The sequence below is a fragment of the Helicoverpa zea genome, chromosome 25 (genome assembly GCF_022581195.2).
Source record: "Helicoverpa zea isolate HzStark_Cry1AcR chromosome 25, ilHelZeax1.1, whole genome shotgun sequence".
Taxonomy (NCBI): Eukaryota; Metazoa; Arthropoda; class Insecta; order Lepidoptera; family Noctuidae; genus Helicoverpa; species Helicoverpa zea.
The window spans coordinates 7134058-7157729 of NC_061476.1; the positions used below are offsets into that span (position 1 = coordinate 7134058).

The following is a 23672-nucleotide window of genomic DNA, read 5'->3' on the forward strand; positions in this document are numbered from 1 at the left end:
AGGGCGAGTAGGTACTGTTTATTTTAAAGTCTAGATACCTTTTCGTACCAATTCCCCCGGAAAAAGAGGTTGTTCGTGAGTATATCGCGATACATTATACTTCACTGCAATAAATCAAAATAATCCATTGTAATAAAAACAAAACATGATCTGATTCTCTCATCATTTTCCGGTCATTATTCATAGCCTTTTCGATGGACAGGACAAAAAACTCTCAGGTACAGATCTTTTATTTCACGAAAGCGGATGGGCCATACCTGTGTGTGTTAAAATACATGCACATTGTCTATGTATGAGTCGGTGACTCGACCAATACAAAGCGCTTTCGAGCTTACGCATACAACGACAATGTTCACGTACATTGACACACACAAGTGAAACCCACCCGCTGTCGTGAAATAAAACGTCTATACCTTTTTCAAATGGATTGATTATGTAAATTGATCTGTATTGTCCAGTGATAGCTACCTAAGTCAATGGATACCTTTTATAGTGATCCGTTCCGGTCCTGATTCCGGCTAATCAAATGTCATATTGTCCTGCAACCTTCAGAATGACAAACGGGGCGTGACCTGATCAATGGGCTGTTTAGCTAAACACCCGACTGACTGGCGCCATATTTATTTAGCATACTAGCTTCAGGGTTCAGGGTTTCAGGGGAAATACAAGTCACAAAGACACAGTATTTTTCCACCGCGGTATAGGGGAACTACCAAAAAAGAAAAGCAGCATCTATATTGTCCAGTTACAACAAAATCCATTCAACCGTTTGCACCTGAAGAAGTAACAAACATACTCATACTTATTAACTTGAGCCTTTTTGGTGAGAAATCATCGAATGATGTCTCCCGCTGTGGGTGCAGCGTGAGGGAGTGTCAGACTCTTACTGACTAAAACCCACCATTCCTTCTTAAGCCTTTTATGTACCTACCAGCGCCGCAGTTACTCTTTCGAACAATCCCGCAGCATTAACTTGAGCCTTTAGGTATAATTAGTATGGTCAGGCTTATATCAAAAGAAGCCTTGGCTTTAACATGAACCAGAGATGTTCACATCGGAAACCAATTCTTTTGTGATCCTACTTAGATTGGAAACGAGGAATAACAGGATATCTACAGATGTTAATATTATTGACAAAGGTAGGCACGCCAGTGCGTCAATAAAAACACATCAATAATTTGACATAGATATATCACATCACGCGTGACATCAATAATTCATAGTTAGATAGCAATTTTGTTCTAATGATACAGGAAATCAAAGTAATTTGTAACCACGAAACGTTATGTAAGACATAAGTATACCTAAGTATATGACTCTATTGCAATGTAATTAGGTACTGCAGTTTGTACCTATCTACCAAGATATTTGATGTAAGATTTAAGGTACCTACGTTTTTAAAGGGAGACTGCAACTGTCGACCACACTTGCAGCGACTGCACAAAATCGGTCGATAGCTAAGGGCAACTGCACGTATTGCTGCCGCTTCGATCCAAAACGGTTTCATGTAAATACATACAAACCAGTAGTGCAGCTGCGGCCGACTTCATGCAGGCGCGGCATGTGCGGTCGGCAGTGTTGCAGTCGATAGCTAGCATTGAAAACGTGCCTTGAATATCACAGTAATTTCGTTTCGTGTCCGTCAGACAAAGGGTAAAACAATTTAATGTCTATTAAAACAAAGGTTCTTGAAAACGACGTTGCAATCGGTTTTTTATAGGTAGATAACAAATGTGTGTTGAGAAATAAAGAAGAATGCAATCTGTGTAAAAACCCTTCAGTATCAGTGAATACCCAGGATTGATAAGCCTGAGCATCCTTATGCTTGCTAATCTATCCTATTAATAAAAAACTGAAGAGTTTGTTTGTTTGTTTGAATTTATCGGGGAAGTCTGTATGTTGCTACTTGCTTAGGCTACTTTTTATCTGAGTGCGCATATAAGTTTTTACGGGACGCTAGTAAAATAAGTAAAGGAAGCTAGTTCAGAGACATAGAAGTTCGTAAGAGAACTTCACAAATCAAAGTCATTTCATTTAAGCACTATGAACAACACTTATGAACGTCAAGAATATAAAAACTTAAGTTTGATTCTAGTTGCCGTTCCAAAAGTTCTAGCAAGCTTCCTATGGAGAAGAATGGGCAAGAAACTCCATATTCACTCTTCTTAAAAACAGGAGGTATTACAGTTTTAAAGTAGGTATGTACCAATAGGTACAATATAATAGCATGCGAAGATCATGTAAGGAGTAAACAAAAAAATATGAGAATAAATAATTCAGGTACCTATATTTATAAGGGTAAAAAATTCGGAATTGTCGTGACTCAGGGCGTAACCATCATTCATACGGATGTCTCGGTAATTGGCACAAAAACAATAGGTTTAATTTATGCAGATGACTGCAAACTGTCATGGGAGGATAATCTTTACAAATGACAGCCTTTGTGGCTTTCCGGCTTTGTGTGCATAAAACTGCTCTGAGAAGAAAGCAATACTTAGCTACAGTTATGTTTTTAAGTACTTACGTAATTTTTGCGTGTCTTGACGATTTTACGAATTCATTATGTGCTTAGTCTTTTCCCAGCTATGTTCGGGTCGGCTTCCAGTCCTACTGGATGCAGCTGAGTAGGTACCAGTGTTTTACAAGGAGCGACTGCCCTATCTGAGCTCTGCAACCCGGATAACCCAATACCCCTTGGAAAGACTGGCGTCAGACTTACTAGGTTTTGACTATCCGTAACAACTGCCAAAGATGTTCAATGAGGACTTCACAAATAACTAGGTATCTGTATCTACATCATATTATTTATCTCAAGTGCGGGCTGCTTTTCTCATACATAAGAGGAATGAGCGCTTGCTCAACAAGGCGAATTGGTGAAGGTTTCCTTAAGATATTTTCCTTCATCTTCGGATATTCAGTTGGGAAGATAATGATGATATCCATTTCTTCGTATAATAGGTACAACAAAAAATAGTGTAATTTCTTTAGCGTATTCTGTGGTAAAGTTGTATTAGGACTCGATACCAACGTATTGAGCTATTGGTGAGTCTGTAGACTGTCAGTCTTGCATCTATTGGTGTCCAACCTTCAACCTACATACCACTTCCGGAACACACATAGCACCGTTCTTTCTGAGACCCAATTTCACATTTGAACCTTTCCATATAGAAACACAATGCTCAAAGCGAGAAAGAAAAAGTTGATTTCTGCACGGATACCAAAATATGTGTGAAACCAGAATGCTAAATAAGGAGATATCATCTTGAAGAACGACAGCATTTGCATTTTTATAAGTACCTATGTTGCAACCGCTTGTGTCATAAGGACACCTACATACAATGATATTGTAAATGTAAACCAGTCGAATATCCTTAATTCACCAAATATAGACTTTGCGTGACCAGTTTTCGATGTTCAAGGCAATTTTAAAATCTAGTAGGTAAGTAAGGACATATTAGTTTAATTATTTACTAATTTTATGGTCTAGTGATTAAAAGCCCGATTGCCGTGCTTCAGATACGATTCCCGGTGGTGGCCGAAATCTGTTTGGGGGTTTTAAGTCTTTCGTAAGTAGGTACCTATGGAAATTGGTGACACTCCTGTCTCCAAGAACATACCTAACAAGCTGCTGGTCCTGCGACAAATCTCTCTCCAGACTCGTCGGCAATTAATTAAAAAGCAATTCAGTATCACTCTACGAAATAACGATAGCAACAAGCTGACGTGTTGTATCCAATTTTAGACATAGGGTCAATTCACTATGACGTACATACAACGCATATTAAATGGTAATGAGGCAATACGCTATCCTTCCTCAGCTTAATTTGAATGGTAATCTGTGGTGACCTATTGGGTAATGACTTAGCGACACAAAATAGGTTTTATAGTAATAGGACGGCTGAAGGATTGCGTTTATTTAGCGTGGCCCTAGTACACAGTTCTGTATAAATAATGTAGGTAATATTTCCCCTGGAAGATCAAGTTGAGACTCCACGAAGAAAAAATTAACGCTCACTCCCGCCCCTCCGTAGTAGAGGAGAACGTTTCGTTGGTACTAAAACTTTTTAGTGCAGAAACGATCGAAAAAAGTTCCTATTTACGTGTCGAAAGACTTACCGAAACCCTGGTAAACAAGGGCTTTAGAAAGAACATAGCTGCGTTTTAGTAATTAGATAGGTTTCCAAACGTTTTACACTGCTATTTCTGCATCAAAACCCACTCGAATTTGTGAGATGACCACAAATTCACGTTTTATCCATGGAGTCTACCAATTAGGCACCAATTTGCAAGAAGTATAATCACTCAAATATAATAGAATTTCTATGCAAGACAAAATCTAATTTAACGTTCCTTTCTATCTATCGCGTTTATGATATTAGCGAGGGTTTATTTATTCAGCCAAGCATTGAGATAAAAGTACTTAGGTACCCATGCGTAGATACAACTCGTAAAAATACTTTGAAGTGACGATTCTACGTTGAAGTGGGTATTTTCTACAGATGCTTTGAGATAGTACAGATAACATTTTGTCTGATATCAAGTTTGTTGTATTTGCGTGCGGTAAAATCCCTGCTCTTAGTGCGTAAGAGTTTTACTGAATAACTTCTACTTCATAAAAACCTAGCTCTTTTTCCGTGGTTCCACCCGTTCCGAAGGTACCAATCATCTATCAAGCCTTTTCCCAACTATGTTGGGGTCGGCTTCGAGTATAACCAGAGGCAGCTGAGTAGGTACCAGTGTTTTGCAAGGAGCGACTGCCTATCAGACTTCCTCGACCCAGTTACCCGGGTAACCTAATACCCCTAAGAAGACTGGTTCTTATCTTGAATTTGCGAAACAAATTTTATTGAAATTGGTTCAATAGTTTTAGCGTGAAACCGCGACAAACTGACAGAGTTACTTTCGCATTTATAATATTATCTACATAGGATTACATAGTGAATTTTAATAATAATAATAAGTAATGGATTTCTCTGGGATTCCCGAGGCATGTGGCTGCGCCATTTTCTATTTTTTTTCTGCGTCTGCGCATGTTGAGACATGTGACCTTTTTCAATTGTCTCTGAATGAATAATACTGCGGTACCACGCAACTTTACATTCTACAGAACAAGGTTGAAGTTGCATTGCATTAAAATAAGGACAGTAAATAATAAAATACAATAAAAATTATACTGCCATTCTCATATTTTTTCCTTTAAAAACCGGTATACTCAAATATTTGTTATGACCCTAGAATAATTATTAAGTAGAGTATTAAATGCAACAAAAAACTGCCATACACTATTTTACACAAAATACGTCATAAACTTATTTTTATTAAACTTGTTATCCTTTTTGATATTATTAAAAAGAAACTCGTCTGCTTAAGGTATGCTTATTCATTTTATTTCTTTTAAACTTATAAAGTCCAGTATATTATTTATCACATAATAAAAACCATACATCTAGAGAATGAATTAAATACTATAAACGATAAAAGCCATCCTCTACCATGTCTTGTCTGACAGTTTTTAAATATAAACTCAAAAACTACTGAATGGCTTGAAGACTCATGAGGTTTTCCTATTTTAATCATATATTTTAAGAGGAAACATTTTGTTGTACAAACAAGGCTCCAAAATTAGTAAACAGATTAAAAAAAATCTTACGCTGTTGGGAAGCTACACTGTTCCTGGGTGATATAGGCTATATCTTGTCCAGATACAAGCACTAGTTTAAACAGTATGCGGGTGAAACCGCGGTAAAAAGCCAGACATATAGGGAAGATCAAGGTATATTAATTTACTAGCTACCGCCCGCGTAGAGATAATTCTTCAAGAGTCCGGGATAAAAACTATCCTATGTTCTCTCTCAAGGTTAACTCTATCTCTGTTCCAATTGTATTAAAGTCAGTGGTTTAGACGTGAAAGCGTAACAGAGAGACACACAGACAGAGTTACTTTCGCATTTATAATATTGGTGGGGATACCCATAAAATTTTTGGGTTAAAGACAAGGATGTAAACAAATATATTCTTAATCCATTCTCTAAGTTTATGATAACAATAGCTTATAAACTAATTCTTCTCCAGTGTTTAGTTTACTTCTCCAACGGTGCGTAGTTGAGTAATTTCTCAATCAGGTCTACGTGGCCTAGTAACATTCTTCGGCAGCAGTACCTCTTCAAGCCGAGAGCGTCGAGGGCGTCACTGGAAAAGTGCAAGAAAATATATGAATATAACTTGTATACTTATAATGGTGAAGGAAAACATCTTGAGGAAACCTGGACTATATAGTCTGAAATCACCAACCCGCATTGAGCAAGCGTGGTGATTAATGCTCAATCCTTCTCCGTGTGAGAGGAGGCCGCAGCCCAGCAGTGGGACGATAAATAGGCTGTAACTAACTTATAAAAATAAGTAAGAAGGCATAAAATAAGGTTTTCAATTTTAATCTATACTAATATAATAAAGAGGAACCATTATATTGCTTGCATCCTAAAGGCTCCGAAACTACAGAATGCATTTGAAAAATTTTTCACTGTTGGAAAGCCACACGATCACTGGGTGACATAGCCTATATTTTGTCCAGGTAAGGGAAGAACTACGGGACGCGAGTGAAACGGAAAACAGGCAGTTAGTATTATTGTAGGTACTGATTTATTTTTAAGATAAAAGCAATCAGAAGGAAATCAAAGATTAATTATTTAGTGGATATCTGGAACTTACATGTATAAAAAAGCAAATAACAAAATAAAGAAATTAACAGTTTGCACGAGTAAAGTAAAACTTTGAAAATGCTACAAAATAAGTTCCTATTAACATAGTGTGATTATTTCATTTAATGTCCACTTATTTGCAAAGCCATACAAAATGTAGTAATAAGTTGCTAGTATAACATGAGAGAGCATAAATACTGCATGTTCTCAATACTAATATTGCTCGCAATAAATATTTATGAGTTTTCAGAATAGAAACTGTCTAAGTTAATCTCTTTACCTAGCAAAATAATACTTCCTATGCTCTCACATAGACAATATTCCTGTAAATAATGTATGTAGGTTTTCATGTTTGAAATAATTTGTAACATGGTAATTTCTTTGTAAAATGGCTAAGCTCATTTGGGTTGAATTCAAAAGACAGTTACTTATATCGCAATATTAGTGTAACATTTTGTGAGTAAGGTCAGGCAGGCAGTCGCTCCATGTCAAACAGAGGTATTCAGCTGCATACAGTATTAGACTGGAATATAATTGGAAAAAGGCTAAGCTGATGACAATTTTGAGCATTTCTAGATAACAGGGATTCAAGTGACTATTAACAGGACATAATTCTAAACTTAGGTCCACTATTGATCAATAATATAAACACTTGACAACTATAGAGCTGCAATTAGGGCTGCCATCCGTCCGGGTTTCCCCGGATTTGTCCTCGTTTTGACCCCGTCTGGGGGACGTCCGGGCGGGTTTTCCAGAAGCGTCCGGGGAAAACCCGGACACTTTTCATGTAGGAAAGCACCTCATTAAATTTAAGTATATGTTAATAGTAAATGGATTACAAAATAGGTATTATTTTGTTTAAACAAAATCGTACTCGTTCGGGGAAAAAATGCGATTTACGCCAAATGTCCGGGTTTTTTTAATGTTTGTCCGGGTTTGGCGAAATTCGAGATGGCAGCCCTAGCTGCAATTAAAAAGAAGCAACATCAACCTTGTCAGTCTTCGTTAATTTACTGGCAACCTCAGATACAAACAGTATTTTCTCAAAGCCATTTCCTGCAGATAAAACCAGTTTTCCTTAAGCTTTACTTCAAATAGACTAAGATAAGAGAAAATTATCTCTTTTATGAATGTCATTCGGTTAATAGTGGTTATTTTGTGAGCTATTGTAATAGTTTAGAATGTTTTTTGTAATGAAACTATGTTGTTTAGTTTAGGTGGGTAATAAAAAGTTTACTTTGTTGGTAGATAATAAAGAGGTTGTGTGAATATTTGAATGTTGACTTAAACGTATGTGATGTGTTTTAGCCGGAATTGCAGATAGTAATGAAAGAATGTGGTAGACTGGTGAATACTGAAGAGACAATTTAAACTAACATTATGGAAGAAAAACCATTGTTTGTTTGGCTCTTTCACTGTTGGGAACCCACACTATTTTCAGGTGACATAGGCTATATTTCATTCCAAGTATTCTCCAGGAAACCCACAATAAACAAATAGTAAAAATATATGCTACTGCAGAACTAAACAGTAAGATAGTGTGCAATATAAAACAATTTAAATATAATATGTTAGAGTAAATAGAGGTAGTATAAATATAATGATAGTATAATAATAAAGGTATATCCAAACTAATATTATAAATGCGAAAGTAACTCTGTCTGTCTGTCTGTCTTTCTGTCTGTCTGTCTGTCTTTTCTTCACGCCTAAACTACTGAACCGATTTGTGTGAAATTTGGTACAGACATAGTTTGAAACTTGAGAAAGGACATAGGATAGTTTTTATTACAAAAAAAAAAAAAAAAATTATTCCGGACATATTTATAGCGCCATCTATTGGTCAAATCAAAAATCTGCTGGTAGTCACTATTCCACGCGAACGAAGTTGCGGGCAAAAGCTAGTATGAATATAATAATATATATATGTAAATATATAAGTTGTACCTAAATATATAAGATTAACTAAATAGTTTGTAAGTAATTGTATATTAAAATTTCTGCGCCCTAACAGGGTATCATGTATGTACCTCTACATTTTATAACACCTTGTAACACTCATGATTGCAATAAATATTTGAAGTTTGAAGTTTGAAAGTTTTGATTTTAAGTAGTTTTAAAACAACTTAGAAGTAATATAAGCCAATATGAGATAAAATAATAATATCATGCCCCTTTAATGCTAAAAATAGGCACCTAAAACAGAAATCACACCAGAATTTAGTGATAAGCCTGTGGAGCACTACAATACAGCTCTTAATAAGAAAGCATCGTTTGGATAGCTTTGTGACGAGTTTAAAAGATATATACTAACCCTTCCGTGTACTCAGCTTGCAGAAGACCGAGATACGCCTCCCATTTGTTTCCAATAACCTTCCCACATGTAAAGCAACGCACTGGAATGATCATTTTGAACCAACAGACCTGAAATAAGACACAGGAGTACAGCCTTTAACTAACAAATAACAACTATCAAGTTCCAGCAGTAGTTTAATTAAATTAAAGTTGAAATAACTTGAAGAAACAGGCTTAATTATACGATAAATTATCATCATAACAAACTTCTCGCGTTGAGTTTTTGAGGTTATGTTTCAGTAAATACAAATAAAGTTCAATATCTACATTTTTCTTACTTACAAATTAATAGTTTCAATTATTTGTGTAATGTTTTGCACGCTTTACTGATTATAATCGTATTATTTCTGCAACTTTGTGATAAACACACACAAAAACAACTTTACTGCGTGACAGACACTGCTGACGTAAAATTGAACGAATGAGTGAAGTACATTAACTGCTCGTTCGTTTCGAGCATAGACAATAAAGAAAATGTTTCAGTGTTGCCCATCATACATCTGGATATTTAATTTGTTTAAATGATTAATAATTCAGTAATAAATCTAAATAAAAAGTTAAATAGTCCACTAATAAATCTGTTGAGTTACAGTAATAGATCACCGTAGTTAATGTGGAGATCTAAGTGGGATGCCTATGCTCAGCAGTGGACGTCCTATGGCTGAGATGATGACTTAAATTACATACCTACACGATATTATAATCTTTTCAGTGGGTTAAGAAATAGAAAAATACGAATTAATGAGAAGGCACCTTCTAATTATTAAATTAGTTAGGCTTAGTGTAGTTATCTACACCTACACCATGTACTCTGGGAAACCTTTTCTGATAGTTATTTGTCTTTGTTACAGGGATTATTAACTTCACCGGCCACCCAACAAAATCTAGATCAAAATGACACTGAGTATGGAACAATATCTAAATACAGATGACAGCCAATCGGTAAGTCCGTCATTGTTTATTTAAACTCTCATAAGGCTTATTAAGCATGTTTAATAACAAATACTTGATAACAAATATTTGATTATTTAAAATGTTTGTTTCTGCATAGATGGTTAAAAATATAATATTTTATTATTATCAATAAATAAATAACTTCCTCTTCTTTCATAGAAAAGTGAATTATACCATTTTACAAATCCGCTTTTACAAAAGTAGTTTTCTTTTTGATTTTTAACCCAAAACTGTTTGAATTGCTGGCAACATTGGTTATTGATCTGTCTGTCTGACAGCTTTTCATATTAGTTCATTCATTTTCTTTTCATTCAATCATTAGCTATTTTTTATAGTGCGTTTTCTGTGTTGTGTGTGAATCAAAATTAAACAAAAAATATTAATTAGTATGAGTAAAAGTGCAAAAATCTGTGTGATTGTCATATGTATATGAACTATGTACACACGGCAAACCTTTAAAACGGAACAATGATCTCGCGTTGAAAGAAAAATTGAGTCATTCCAAGTGAATGCTGACCATGAGATATTTTGATTTCCTATTCGCTCATAATAGAAACAAAAACAAGAATCTTTAATACAATGTTTAAATAAACAAACGAATGCACAAGCAAATTAATTAACAAAAGCAATATAATTAGCTACAATCGCAATAAATATAGTTATAGTGTTTTAACAGCTGTTTAAAACTTGAAAACAATGGATTCTGAATTTTCCGAGGACGATGTCCAACCTCTTATTCAATACGAGAATAATAGAGATTTATATTTGGAACTCACTGCACAGAAAATCAATACTGATCCTGAATTTGTACAGGTAATTTAAAAAACTGTTTTTTTTTTGTTTATGATCCAAAGGACAATGCTCATGAAGTATGAGAAAAAAACCCAGGCCCGGCGCAAAAGAAATGTAACTCAAAATATAGGTAATAATAAGTAATTAAATATTACATAGGGGGCATTATCGAAATCAGTGGCTATATGCGTGAAATTGCTATTCGAATTTTAACATCTGCGGTACATTGCTACTCAAGATTTTAGAGGTAACATAATGTATTAGTAAAAGGAACAGCAAACAGATACAGTTGTGGTTTAAGAGCAACATAATGACATGTTTATAGCAACTTCTCCACTATTCTACCTACTTTTACAAAATAATAGGATGATAGAACTAAAACAGGATATGAATGCACTTTTCATTTTAATATCTAATAACGCTTAAAAGTCATCGATTCTTTATTTCTAACACGACGAGATCCAAAAATGTTGCGGGATGCGCGAACTGTTCCTCATGTCTAGCCCACCCTAAGTAATGTAAAACGCTCATGACGCGATGACGTGGGCGCTGCAACCTGTATTTCGGTATTGATTTATCTTTTTGGAGAAGCTTATTAACTACTTGCCATATTACTTGTTTGTTGTTTCAGATAGCACTTTAATTAAACTATAAGCCCCAGCTGCTCATGTTACCCCTTTAAAAAATCAAATAGCAATTTCATACATTTAGCCATTGATTTCGATGATGCCTCCTATGCAGTATTTCATTACTTATTATTACCTATAATTTGAGTTACTTTTCGTTTGCGCCGGGCTTGGGTTTTTTTTGAGCATTGTCCTTTATGAGCCTAAAATTACTTCCATGGGTCAATGGGTTATCTAACGCAAATAAACTTAAAATGTAACCATTAAGTTAGTATTGCAGGTTTAATATTTTTTTTGGAGCATCATGCTGGTTAGATAATAATTCTTTCATGTTGGAGTTCTGTCTTTGTAACTTATAATAAAAAGAAATAAGATGCAACTCTGCTCTTATTTTTAAAACTGGTCAGAAACTGGTTTTGCAACTCTGTTTCGAAGAAATATAAATATAAACTTGTCAACAAGTCCTTAATTTTGAATCAAATTAAAATTTGTTAAAATTTGGTTGTAATGGATAAACTCAAAAACTACTGGACCAATTTTAAATATTCTTTCACCATTAGAAAGCTGTATTATCTGTGAGTAACATAGGCTGTATTTTATCCCGGTGCGGGCAGTAGCTCCCACGGGACGTGGGTGAAACCGCGGGAAAATGGCTAGTGTAGAATAAAAGTAAGATTAATTATAATTTAGATCCTACAGCTTTCAACACAGAATCAATAAATTGTTAATTATTTGTAGAAACATTATTTAAAACATAGTTTTTTTCATATGTGAAAGATATTAGTTCATATTAGGTATTGCATAATAATACTTATTTCATATATAAATTGCAGGATTCTATACTTAAGAAGACCATAGTATTTATTGAATCAGATTCAATATAAATGGAAATTAGAGTTTTTGGTAAGCTCAAGTAAAAAAATGCTCAGTAGACCACAGAATAAAGTAGATTGTATTTAAACTGCAAAATAAAATATTTTCCTTTGCAATGGTCATAGTAGTCATCCTTGCGACATTACTTGGCTTATCGTTTATCCTTACTTAATATTATAGATGCAAAAGTCTGTCTGTCAAGCATTCACACCAAAAGAACTGGATTGATTTATTTTGGTACACATATAGTCTAGCTAGAGCGTAAGAAAGACCATAGGCTACTTATTATCCTGTTGTGGAAAGTGATTCTCCCAGGTCATAGGTGAAACTCCTATAACAGCTATATAGTAGACAATATTATTTAGGGCCAATTTTTGAATAACCTGTTAACTTCTATCTGAAGAATATGTTTCACTACTGTATAGAAGATATATTAGACAGCTATATTTATTTCTCAGATAGAAGTTAACTGATGATTGAAAAATCAGGCCAATTAATAAATTAATTGTACACAGTTTTGTCTATCTAGTTATCATACAACATTAATACTTGTAAACCCCATATTATCTCAATGAACACTATTGTATAGTTATCAAAGTATGCCATTACTCATCTTGCAGCTGTATATTACAAATAATTGATAAAATATTACAATACTGTTAATGTAGTATGTAATTAACTGCTGCAATTAGTTAATTATTTAGATAACAGATGTTGTTTAATAGTTCAGGTAATTTGTTGCAATTATCTGTACAATATTTATTGTTATTATTTATTTATATCTATGAACTTTTTGTAATTGCTAGTTTACGCTATATTGGCTGTAGTTGATCTGTAAGGTTGGTGTATCCTTGAGATTAAAATTAACTTAGAGAGCTCACATCTATACTAATATAATAAAGAGGAAATATTCTTTTGTTTGTTTATAACGTAGAGGCTATTGAACTGATTTGAATATTCTTACACTGTTGGAAAGCTACACTCTTCCGAGTACTAAGTCTCAAGAAGCCAATTTTCAAGTGGAAAAGTTAATCATCAAGAAATATAGATGTGTTCCTGATCTAGTCTGTCAGATTATTATCTCATCCCACTATACCAATGAGATAAGATCATAGATACTGGCTGTATTAGCAAGGGCCGGAAAACTGAGAGTCCACTATCTCTCCTACATACATACATAATAATAATTAAATTGTTTGTCCACAGGTGGTATACGGTTATCGCAAAAGTCGATGGCGGACGGTTCTCACATATACACTATCCTGCATATTCATCGGGCTACCTTTCCTGGTCTTCCACTGGCTTCCCACCTGGCTGCTGTATGCTACCTGCGTCAGGTGTTCCTTCCAGATAGCTGACAGAGTTCTTGTTGTTGTAAGTATAATTTATTTTGTTGTTTGTATGCTTATAATGTAAATTACTAAGTATTTTGGGAGCTCCAGTGTAATCGGATGTAGATGAGTGTCATTGTTGCTTGGAGAGAGTGCCAATCTGACCTTGTGAACCCAGTTACCAGGCAACCTGATAGTTTTTATTAAGACTACTGGGTTCTGACTACCTGCAAAGACTGCCAAAGATGTTAAAATGTCAGCCGAGATACATAAATTGTACGATTGGCATCCGAAATATGGGGAAACCCGTAATGAAAAGGTCATCATGTAATTATAATTCAAGGAATAATATCAATAATGCAGAGAATACACTGTTTAGTTTCCATGGTCGTGAACCAATAGCATAGAAAGTACCTATACTGGCTTGAGGCGCGGCCCGTCCGGCACGTGATGTATTTTATAACTATTTGTTTGAAAGCTGCAATTCCAACTTACGACTTGAGGCGCGGCGCATCCAATCTTGCTACAATGACACATATTGTATGAATGTCTTCCTCTTATAAATAAATGCAATGGTTTTATCTACATGTATATTAGATAAAGAAGTTAGTGAAAGAAAGAACGCGTTTATTATTTGTGAATGGTGACTAACTATTATGTATTTGTTTTCAGGAAACATATCAAAAGAAATGCAAAAGTTACTACATTCATTTAATATTACACAAAGATATTGCAGATACAAGGTAAGCTATTTTATTGATGAATTATTAATCCATAATTCCAACATCTGAACATAGTGTTATGGGGGAGAATTTTGTCCTATCATGGGACAGTTTATTAACATTAATAGGGACCCGAGTTCTTACTTGTTCCCTAAATACACTTTTGTGCTACGTATCAGTTGAATGGAACAACCATGATCATACCAGAAAGTTGGTTTAAATTGGATGGTTTGAAGGATGTCCAATAGGCTAGTTTCCTAAAAAATAATAATTAGTCCGTCTTGTAGATTGTCCAAAATTAAGCGATACGTATTAATTTTTTTTTTAATTGGATCAGAACTTATTAAGATATAGCGTATTAAAGTTGAGTGTGACGTCACAAAGTGCTATAATTTTCAGGAGTCTGTGACGTAAAAGGCCCCCACTCCTAATTTTTGAAGCGTTGTATCTTTGTCAGTGTATGTTTAATTAAAAAAAGACAAAATACGTATCCGATAGTTTTTAATTATCTAAAAAGCGGACTAAATATTATTTCATTATTTCGACCCTGGACACTACCCTATTGTCATAAGTTTCTTGCTTTTATTGTCAAAATGAGATAATTTCCAATGAGAATCAAATTATATCTTGTAATGTAATTGGCCTTGATTGAAAGAAAGAAACATTTATTTGCTTAAAACATAGGTGGTACCCGGTTTTACAATGGTTAAAAGTTCTAGCTACATTCTGCCTAACTTGGCATGCAAATATTTATACTTACATAATATATATTTTTTTTAATATTCTAGTATTTTAATTATACAAATTATAGTTGCTTAAAATCTACTTAATATTATTCAATATAAATATACAATAGCTATTACATTTCCTTTGGTTTTACAAATAATCATATTCATCAATTATACATTGCATAAATTCATCTAGCGTATAAAACACTTGTGTATCAGCCATTTCTTTAGCTTCCGTTTGAAATAAGTAGATAAACGAATGATTTGTTTTATATTGCAGTGGTCTTCTGAACGAAGGGTTTGACGATGATGGCACCAAAGAGAAGGGCCCCATTGAAAGTGCTGACGCTATACATACACCCATACATTTAGACGACGGATCCACACTAAGTGAGTACATTATTTTAATATATAAATAGACACTTTACTCTAAGGTTGACTGGAGCATAGACTAATATACTAATTAGTATTTAAGATTGGAGAGAATGACTATGGCATTAAGTCCGCCTTTGTAATTGTATGATTGCATAAAGTTAAAATAAATAAATACTTCGTATTTAACATCATAATAAATGTTTGTCTATATTAATATAGTAAAGAGGAAACATTTCTACCAATTTTCCAAATCGATTCAGTAGTTTCGGAATCTATTTGTACCAACAAATAAACAAAATGTTTCCTCTATATACCTACAAGAATATTACCTATTGACAAGATTTTCTTTCGCATTGGGAAGCTACATTACCCCCGAATAACATAGGCTATATTTTACCCGGGTTAGGGTACCGGAAGTAGCTACACGCGACGAGGCTGAAACCGCAGAAAACAGCTAATTTAATATAAAATCATATATCGGGGGATTTTTCACAAGCTTCAATCAGTATTATTCACTTGACCACAAGTCAGGAATGTCCCTGACAGTACGATAATAGGTATTCAAACAATCCTACACAAGTACTATCTAATATACCTAAACATTATTATAATGAATCCTGTATTTTATCCTGTTTCCTATAACATTTATGAGACAACATGTTTGAGTTATATTACAGACAAGTTTCATCACAATCTGTTGAGCCGTTTGCGCGTGAAGAAGTAACAAAATATACATTAAAAAACTTTGCGGTTTGTCAAATTTAAGCAAATTTTTGCGTCACAATAAGGAAGAAATTGCAGAACAACATACTATACTATACTATCATTGTGAATACCTAATTTCAAGAATTCACAAGTAATGATAAGCTTACTAGAACATTGAACGGTTTTATCAACAATTTCACAGTTTATAAACTGTGCACTTTTGTTTACAGTTTTTGTACGTTAAAAACCACATTTTTTGTAAGCCTAGACTTCATACACAAATGCATATTTGATAATATTAACGGCTAAACAAGTTTTGTAACTGCAATATGTATGTAGATACCTATGTACTGTAACGCGTAGCACGCTAGGGACCGGGATCTACGATAAATAAAATACATACCTACATTTTTATTTGAAACTAGCTGTTTCATGCGGTTTCGCCCGCGTCTCTTGGGAATTTCTTCCCGTACCCGGGATAGTCTAGCTTCCCAATGTTAAAAGATTTTTTTTCACATCGGTTCATTAGTTTTGGAGGCTCTATGGTACAAACAAACAAACATGAAAATATATTTTGCTCTTCATTGTATTAGCGTAGATTCCTCGCATTAAGTAATCATATACCGCACTGCTACAATATTGATCTTTTGAATCAGTTCCCATAATTTCTTCGACATAGATAGTAACGGCCTTGTGACTACTGTATTATTCAGTAAAATCGATGCACCATCACTCTATAGATATATTATAGACTAGTATAGGTTCATCACATTAAATAATCATTAACCATAAAGACACCATATTGATCTTTTGAAATATTTCCCATAATTTCTTCGACGTAGACAGTAATAAATAGCCTTGTGGCTACTGTATTATTCAGTGAAATCGATGCACCATCACCCTATATATTATAGACTAGTATAGGTTCCTCACATAAAATAATCATAAACCATAGAAGCTATATTGATCTTTTGAAATATTTCCCATAATTTCTTCGACGTAGATGAAGAAATTGCCTTGTAACTACTGTATTATTCAGTAAGTTTTACTGCCTCGTTGGTCTAGCTGTCGCAAGTGCGGCTGCTGAGCACGAGGTCTCGGGTTCGATTCCCGAGTCGGGCCAAAATCGCTTTGTGGGTTTTAGAAGACTTTCACAAAGCAGCCCGGAGCCTGGAAGCTGGTGATTGATACACCCGTGCATCGGAGAGCACGTAAATGTCGGTCCTGCGCCTGATCTCTCTCCGGTCGTGTCGGATTACCGTCCCATCGGGCTATGAGAGTTAAGGAATAGTGAGTGCACCTGTGTCTGCGCAAATGCTCGTGCACTATAATATGTCCTGCGTAGTTGGCTAATCTCCTTACATGAGAACAGCCGCCGTAGCCGATAATCGGCTAGGAGGACATCATCATCATCATTCAGTAAAATCGATGCACCGTATGTCTAATCACACACTACAAGTTTGTGTTTGTGTGTATGTTTGTTCATTTTTCACGCAAACGGCTGTTTTGATGAAACTTGGCAAATATATGTGGCTTACATACTTACATGTTATTTAGGGTATTTTATCCTTATGGAGGAAGTTAGTATTCATATATCACAAACGTGTTATTATAAAAGCGAAATGTTTGTGAGTATGTGTTTGTTACTTCTTCAAGCTCTAACGGTTGAATGGATTTTGATGAAACTTGGTAATAATTTAAGCCACATTAGAATGACATATAGGGTATCGTACCTTTTTACAAAGTATCGCGTTGTAACTCTCGATTATCTATACATATGGTGTTTTTTCTCCGGGTGCGAGATGTACTGGTCTTAGAAAGCGGGTGAAATCGCTGGTGGAAGCTAGTATAAACCACACGCCATATTGATCTTTTAAATCAGTAATGTCTTCGGCGTAGATAGTAACGGCCTTGTGGCTACTGTATTATTCAATAAAATCGATGCACCGTCTGTCTGTTCACACACTACAATGCCATACATAATATATGTAGTTATTGCATACATATAAAAAGTACTCTATGTGTGTTATAAAAGCGAAAGTTTGTATGTTTGTTTGTTACTTTACGCGCAAACGGCTGAACAGAGTTTGATGGAACTTGCTAAAACTGTGGCTTATATACCAGAATAACATAGGGTATCGTACCTTTATACATAGTATCGCGTTTCTCGATTATTTATACATATGGTCTTTTTTAATCGTGTGAGGGAAGTAGTGGTCTTAGAAAGCGGGTGAAATAGCTGGTGGAAGCTAGTATAAACCACACGCCATATTGATCTTTTAAATCAGTAATGTCTTCGGCGTAGATAGTAACGGCCTTGTGGCTACTGTATTATTCAATAAAATCGATGCACCGTCTGTCTGTTCACACACTGCAATACAATGCTTATATATTTATTGAAGTGGAGTTTAACAGTCATTCGTGTCTTGTCTGTCATTGATAACGGTCTCGTCTTTTGTTATAGTAAGTTTATTTATTTAATTAAAGTTACTTTAAAAGTAGCTGTCCCCCCCCGGTTCCACCCGCATAATGTTATTCTGAGGGAACTCCTTCCTGCATCTCGTTAAAAGTAGTCTTTATTTTTATTACACACTAATAATAATCGAAAGGACAGTTTGTGTGCTACTTCTTGGCAAATGGCAATTATGTGACTTGCAAATCAGAAAAAGAGATAGGGGACTTTCAGTAATGTGATTTTGCGCAAAGTAATATAGGGTACTTTTCACCCGGGTGCGGGCAGTAGTTCTCTCAAAAAGTGGGTGAAACCGGTAGTGGAAGCTAGTATTATCATAATATCTTCGGCTTAGATAGTACCGGCCTTGTGGCTACTGTATTATTCAGTAAAATCGATGCACCGACCGTCTGTCTGAATAAGTGAATAGCAGTCATTCGTGCTTTGTCTGCCATCGATAACGGTCTCATCTTTTTGCAATAGTAAGTTTTAAAAAAGTTATAACAAAATAGTATCTTAGATTTCGATTTTAGATTTAACCTGGTTCAATTTTGTGTAAAATAACTAGCTTCTGCCAGCATATCTAACACAGAGATTTTATTTGTATAGTTATTATAAATCAGTCTACTAATTGATAACATTAGCGCGTTGAGGTAAGCAAATTCTCCAGCTTTATAATATTTGAGGTAGTATATTGAAATATGTTTATATTATTAACTCGTGTAATTTTACATGTCAGAACCAAAATTCTGAAACGGGAAACCATCCCTAAATTGTCCCTAAATGTTCACATATTTTACTTTTATATTATGATCCACCGCGATAACCAGTGTTTACATGGATCAACCGCCTATCCGACCTCAACTTCACTTTTCATTTTAACACTGTTAATTAAGACCAATTTTTTTATCCAACAGACGTACAAAACTACAGATACTTCCGTCACAAGAAACAGTCGCTAATATGGGACGGTGCGCGGGCGCAGTGGTCGCGACTGGCCGGCATCGAGGCCGGAGCCACCTGTGCCCAACTACAGGCCATGGGCGCTACCCCGCCTTCCAGCGAGCGACGGGTCAGGATGTAAGTGTTTTAGTACTTACAGTTGCAGAGGTACAAAACTACAGATACTTCCGTCATAAGAAGCAGTCGTTGATATGGTGGAGGGAGGGAGGGGGCACCTGTTCCCAACTACAGGCAATGGACGCTACCCCGCCTTCCAGCGAGCGACGGGTCAGGATGTAAGTGTTTTAGTATTTGGCTAGCGGTTTCCCAACAGCCGTACAAAACTATAGATACTTCCGTCACAAGAAGCAGTCGTTGATCCACTCCGCCGTCCAGTGAGCGACGGGTCAGGATGTAAGTGTTTTAGTATCTGGCTAGACTTTCCCTAAAAATGTAGTCGATTTAACCAGTCCAGTACCAGTTGTTCCATGTACCAGTTAGACTGGTCTACACAACTGCCTATTTGATCTCGAATTCAAGGCAAAGGTAGAGCCGTACGGCCTACCGTACCGTACGGTTTACCTACTGGCTACCTACGTTTGTCTGTGCTCTGAAGTTAGATGCGAGCGGCCATCAACTTTGGCTAGAATTGTGCCTCACTACACAGCACGTCATCTATATAACTGATGAATAGCAGAGGGCCCAAAATACTCCCCTGTGGTACACCTTGTTTGTTTTCTCTGTATTCCGATGTGTACCTTATTTCTTTTATCGTTTTGATGCTTACTCGAGTTATTAATGTGGACTGGTTTCTATTGGTAAAATACGAAGTTATCAGCTCTAATGAAGTTCCCCATATTTATCCCATACCTGTACCTATACTTTTGTGATACATGTAGTCAAATGCTTACGTCAAAAGAAAACTAGTAGAAACTAAAGTCAACGAAAACTTTGCCACTCTTCTTAGGTGATAAAATCTGCAACTTACTCGACAAAGAGAAGATTATTTTCATAATCAAACTGATTAATATTTAAACGACAGCCAGGCCACGTAAGCTATATCGATTTCTTCAAGGTCGAAAAAGGGTGCATAAGTAAAGACTGCCAAGTGTATACTTTCTCAGAAGCTCGTGCATAAATAATGTTACCTTGCAATATAATGATAGGCTACTGTAGTACTTGGAAATTCTAATAGAGGACACCCATATGTATGGTTTCCCATAACTCCTACTATTAAAGAATAATTTAGTAAGTGATTTACTTTGATTTTGCTTATTTTCTTTTTATAATGTGGCTTGAATAGTTTGTTTCATTTATTAATTGAAATTGTACTCAGCTACATCCGGTTAGACTGGAAGCGGACCCCAGCAAAGTCAAATCATTCATTTCATTTAGGCTTTTACAAGCACTTATGAACGTCAACAATTATAAAAAAGTTTGATTCTAGTCAGGAACAGGAGATGATGATTATCTAACTTAATAATTTATTCATTTTATGTATTGGTAATAAGTTAAATAGTTTGTTAAGTATTATATGTATTCTATGCTTGACGAATAATGACGATTTGTTACTTATAGTATAATCATAATGAATTTAATAATTGCCTCACCGAGATCTTGCGATGATTTATTGCAAATTGCACATTGCTACCACTTTATAATTAGCAATGTAATACACTTATACAGGTGTGGTAATTTAAACATGTTTTTATAAAAAATTACCACACCTGTACAAAGAAAAGAGCAATTCCAGACATATATACATTGTTTCTATATTATTAAATATAACAAATGGAATACTAATAAAAGAATCGAATATTGAGTATAGCCTATAGAAATCTTGTTGAGTTAGGCTCAAGTTCATGGACAACATACGTCAGTTTTTTTTTTAAACAACGGTTGCTATGAAATTTCATTTGAACTTAAAAGTAAACAGGTAAGGAGGTAAGTTATGCTGTCGGTGAAGGAATAATCCGAATAACCATACATTTTGATCGGTTTAAACTTGGATTAACTTAACTCCGCGTCCATTAGACGTCACTGTACTCGATGGAGTACAGTCATATTCCTAAGTGTAAATAACAGATCTCGTCAAGTTATAATGTAGTTAACCTTGTTATTTTACTTGATTATAGCACGCTTTTATGACGTGAAAAATATTATGTGCGTAGCGTGTTTTTTTTTTTCACAAAAAAATCCATTTATTTCCCAAGTTTTCTTGTATTTTGTGTTTTTCTGTCCCTCATTTTATATGAAAACAAAGATAATTCCAAAATAATATAAGTACTTTTTGTTGGACCTCTAATGGGTTAACAAAAGGGATAACAGCCTGACCCTACACCTATTTATATTTTACCCATCTAAACTATATTTTATCGTTCCAGGTTAAACATCTACGGCCTAAACGAGATAAAAGTGCCGGTCCAATCAGTGATGACGCTGATTATTCTGGAAGTTTTCAACCCTTTCTACGTGTTCCAACTGTTCACGATAGCTGTTTGGCTGGCCGAACCGTATTACTATTACTGCATAGCCGTGGTTCTGATGTCGACTTTTGGTGTGGCCACTTCTGTTATACAGACTAAGAAGGTCAGTGTTTTTAGGTACCTATGTTTTGTATTGGGAAAGCGGCTGAGTTATACTTGTGTGTGTCATGCACGTTTTCTTTGTATGCGTAAGCTCGGGAACGCTCAGTAGTGGCCGAGTCCTCGAGACATACTCGTACATGCTTCACCTGCATTCGGTAGACAAAACAGCTGTACTAACTTCTTAATTTCTTAAACCAAAATAAAAAATAGTGAATATAAAAAAAAAAAAAAAAAAAATCTTTACATAGCTTATAAAATTTGTGGCGAAACAAACACAGGTGTAAACTTGAGACACTAACTTGACTTATGTGGAAGTCAGTTTTATTTTTAAATTTGATAAAGACATAATATAGTATTAATATTGAATTGTTTTATGTGTTTTTTTTTTGCTGGGGTGTTTGTTCTGCTACTTCTTCCCAGCATAAACACATAAGGAGTGGTGAAGGGCTGGCGTTTTGGGGACTTTCTTTGGTTTTTAACGTTCCAAAAGTACCTAATTGGACCACCTCTTCACACCCAGAACCAAACAAATCTCCGCGCGACAGTAGAAGCCCACGACACAGTAGAGCTATGGGACGGCAAACGGGTGGACAGCCGCTGTGTGTCCCCCGGGGACATCACAGTGCTGCCCCCTAGGCGGTGTGTGCTGCACTTCGATGCTGCCCCCGTCCACCCGTACACTCATACTTTACAATCACTGCCCTAATGACTTTTAAACACTTCTTCACACCCAGAACGACGCAATGGTCACCATGACTGGCTGCTGAACCTAAGTTCTCGCGTATGATTCTTGGTCCGGTCGACATTTGTGTGATGAGCATGCTTGTTAGGCGTAATCTGGTTATAATATGTATCTCTAGTTTATCAGTTATGTTAGGACCGATAACACGAGTTATTTAAGTATGTGTGTGAAAATTGGTCCCGATATTTATTATTATTATTTACTATAGAATCAAACAAATCTCCGCGCGACAGTAGAAGCCCACGACACAGTAGAGCTATGGGACGGCAGACGCGTGGACAGCCGCTGTGTGTCCCCCGGGGACATCATAGTGCTGCCCCCTAGGGGGTGTGTGCTGCACTTCGATGCTGCACTACTGTCGGGGGCTGCGGTGTTGAATGAGAGCATGCTTACTGGTAAGTAGGAATTACAAACTCGCCCATAAATGATCATTTAATAATAGCTTTATCAACGGCCGATTATCAGCCGCGACGGCTGCAGATCAGCCAGCTGCGTAAGACACATTATAGTGCACAAGCATATTCACTCCCTATTTTATAGCTCTCGTTGTCCTTAGTACAATTTAGTGAGAGGTAATAGTGCTATTTTTAATTGATACCATGACTAAATCATCCTACTACTTATAAATCCGATAGTTTGTAAGAATGTATGTATGCTTGAGAATATGTTTCTTTGAAAGGGTATTTGGAAAAACTTGACTCACAGTAATATCTTTTATAGCAGAATATAATATGGGCTAATTTCTATCCAAATGCTAGAAATAGTTACCTCAAGGCGTAGTGTAAAATGTGA

At 35.6% G+C, this 23672-nt stretch overlaps 2 protein-coding genes across 4 annotated transcripts in view; one reads left to right on the forward strand and one right to left on the reverse strand.

The window, feature by feature from the left end:
• Window positions 1–23672, forward strand: part of LOC124642593 (polyamine-transporting ATPase 13A3-like) — a 73116-nt gene that overhangs the window by 36991 nt on the left and 12453 nt on the right. Inside the window, exons 2-8 of one of the 3 annotated variants that reach the window (XM_047181054.1) lie at window positions 9902–9992; window positions 13502–13669; window positions 14299–14369; window positions 15357–15466; window positions 19526–19688; window positions 21935–22139; window positions 23089–23275. In XM_047181054.1, the coding sequence (XP_047037010.1) occupies window positions 9945–9992; window positions 13502–13669; window positions 14299–14369; window positions 15357–15466; window positions 19526–19688; window positions 21935–22139; window positions 23089–23275 (952 nt within the window). In that variant the 5' untranslated portion in view covers window positions 9902–9944. Of the gene's footprint in view, window positions 1–9901; window positions 9993–10628; window positions 10818–13501; window positions 13670–14298; window positions 14370–15356; window positions 15467–19525; window positions 19689–19817; window positions 19847–21934; window positions 22140–23088; window positions 23276–23672 lie in introns of those variants that run through there. The other 2 variants (XM_047181052.1, XM_047181055.1) reach the window with 2 other exon arrangements.
• Window positions 5369–9472, reverse strand: LOC124642594 (DNA-directed RNA polymerases I, II, and III subunit RPABC5). The gene is made up of 3 exons (XM_047181056.1): window positions 9333–9472; window positions 9010–9119; window positions 5369–6189 (listed from the first exon to the last, which is right to left on the reverse strand). The coding sequence occupies exons 2-3, from the start codon at window positions 9102–9104 to the stop codon at window positions 6081–6083; spliced, it is 204 nt and encodes a 67-aa protein (XP_047037012.1). The 5' UTR covers window positions 9105–9119; window positions 9333–9472; the 3' UTR covers window positions 5369–6080.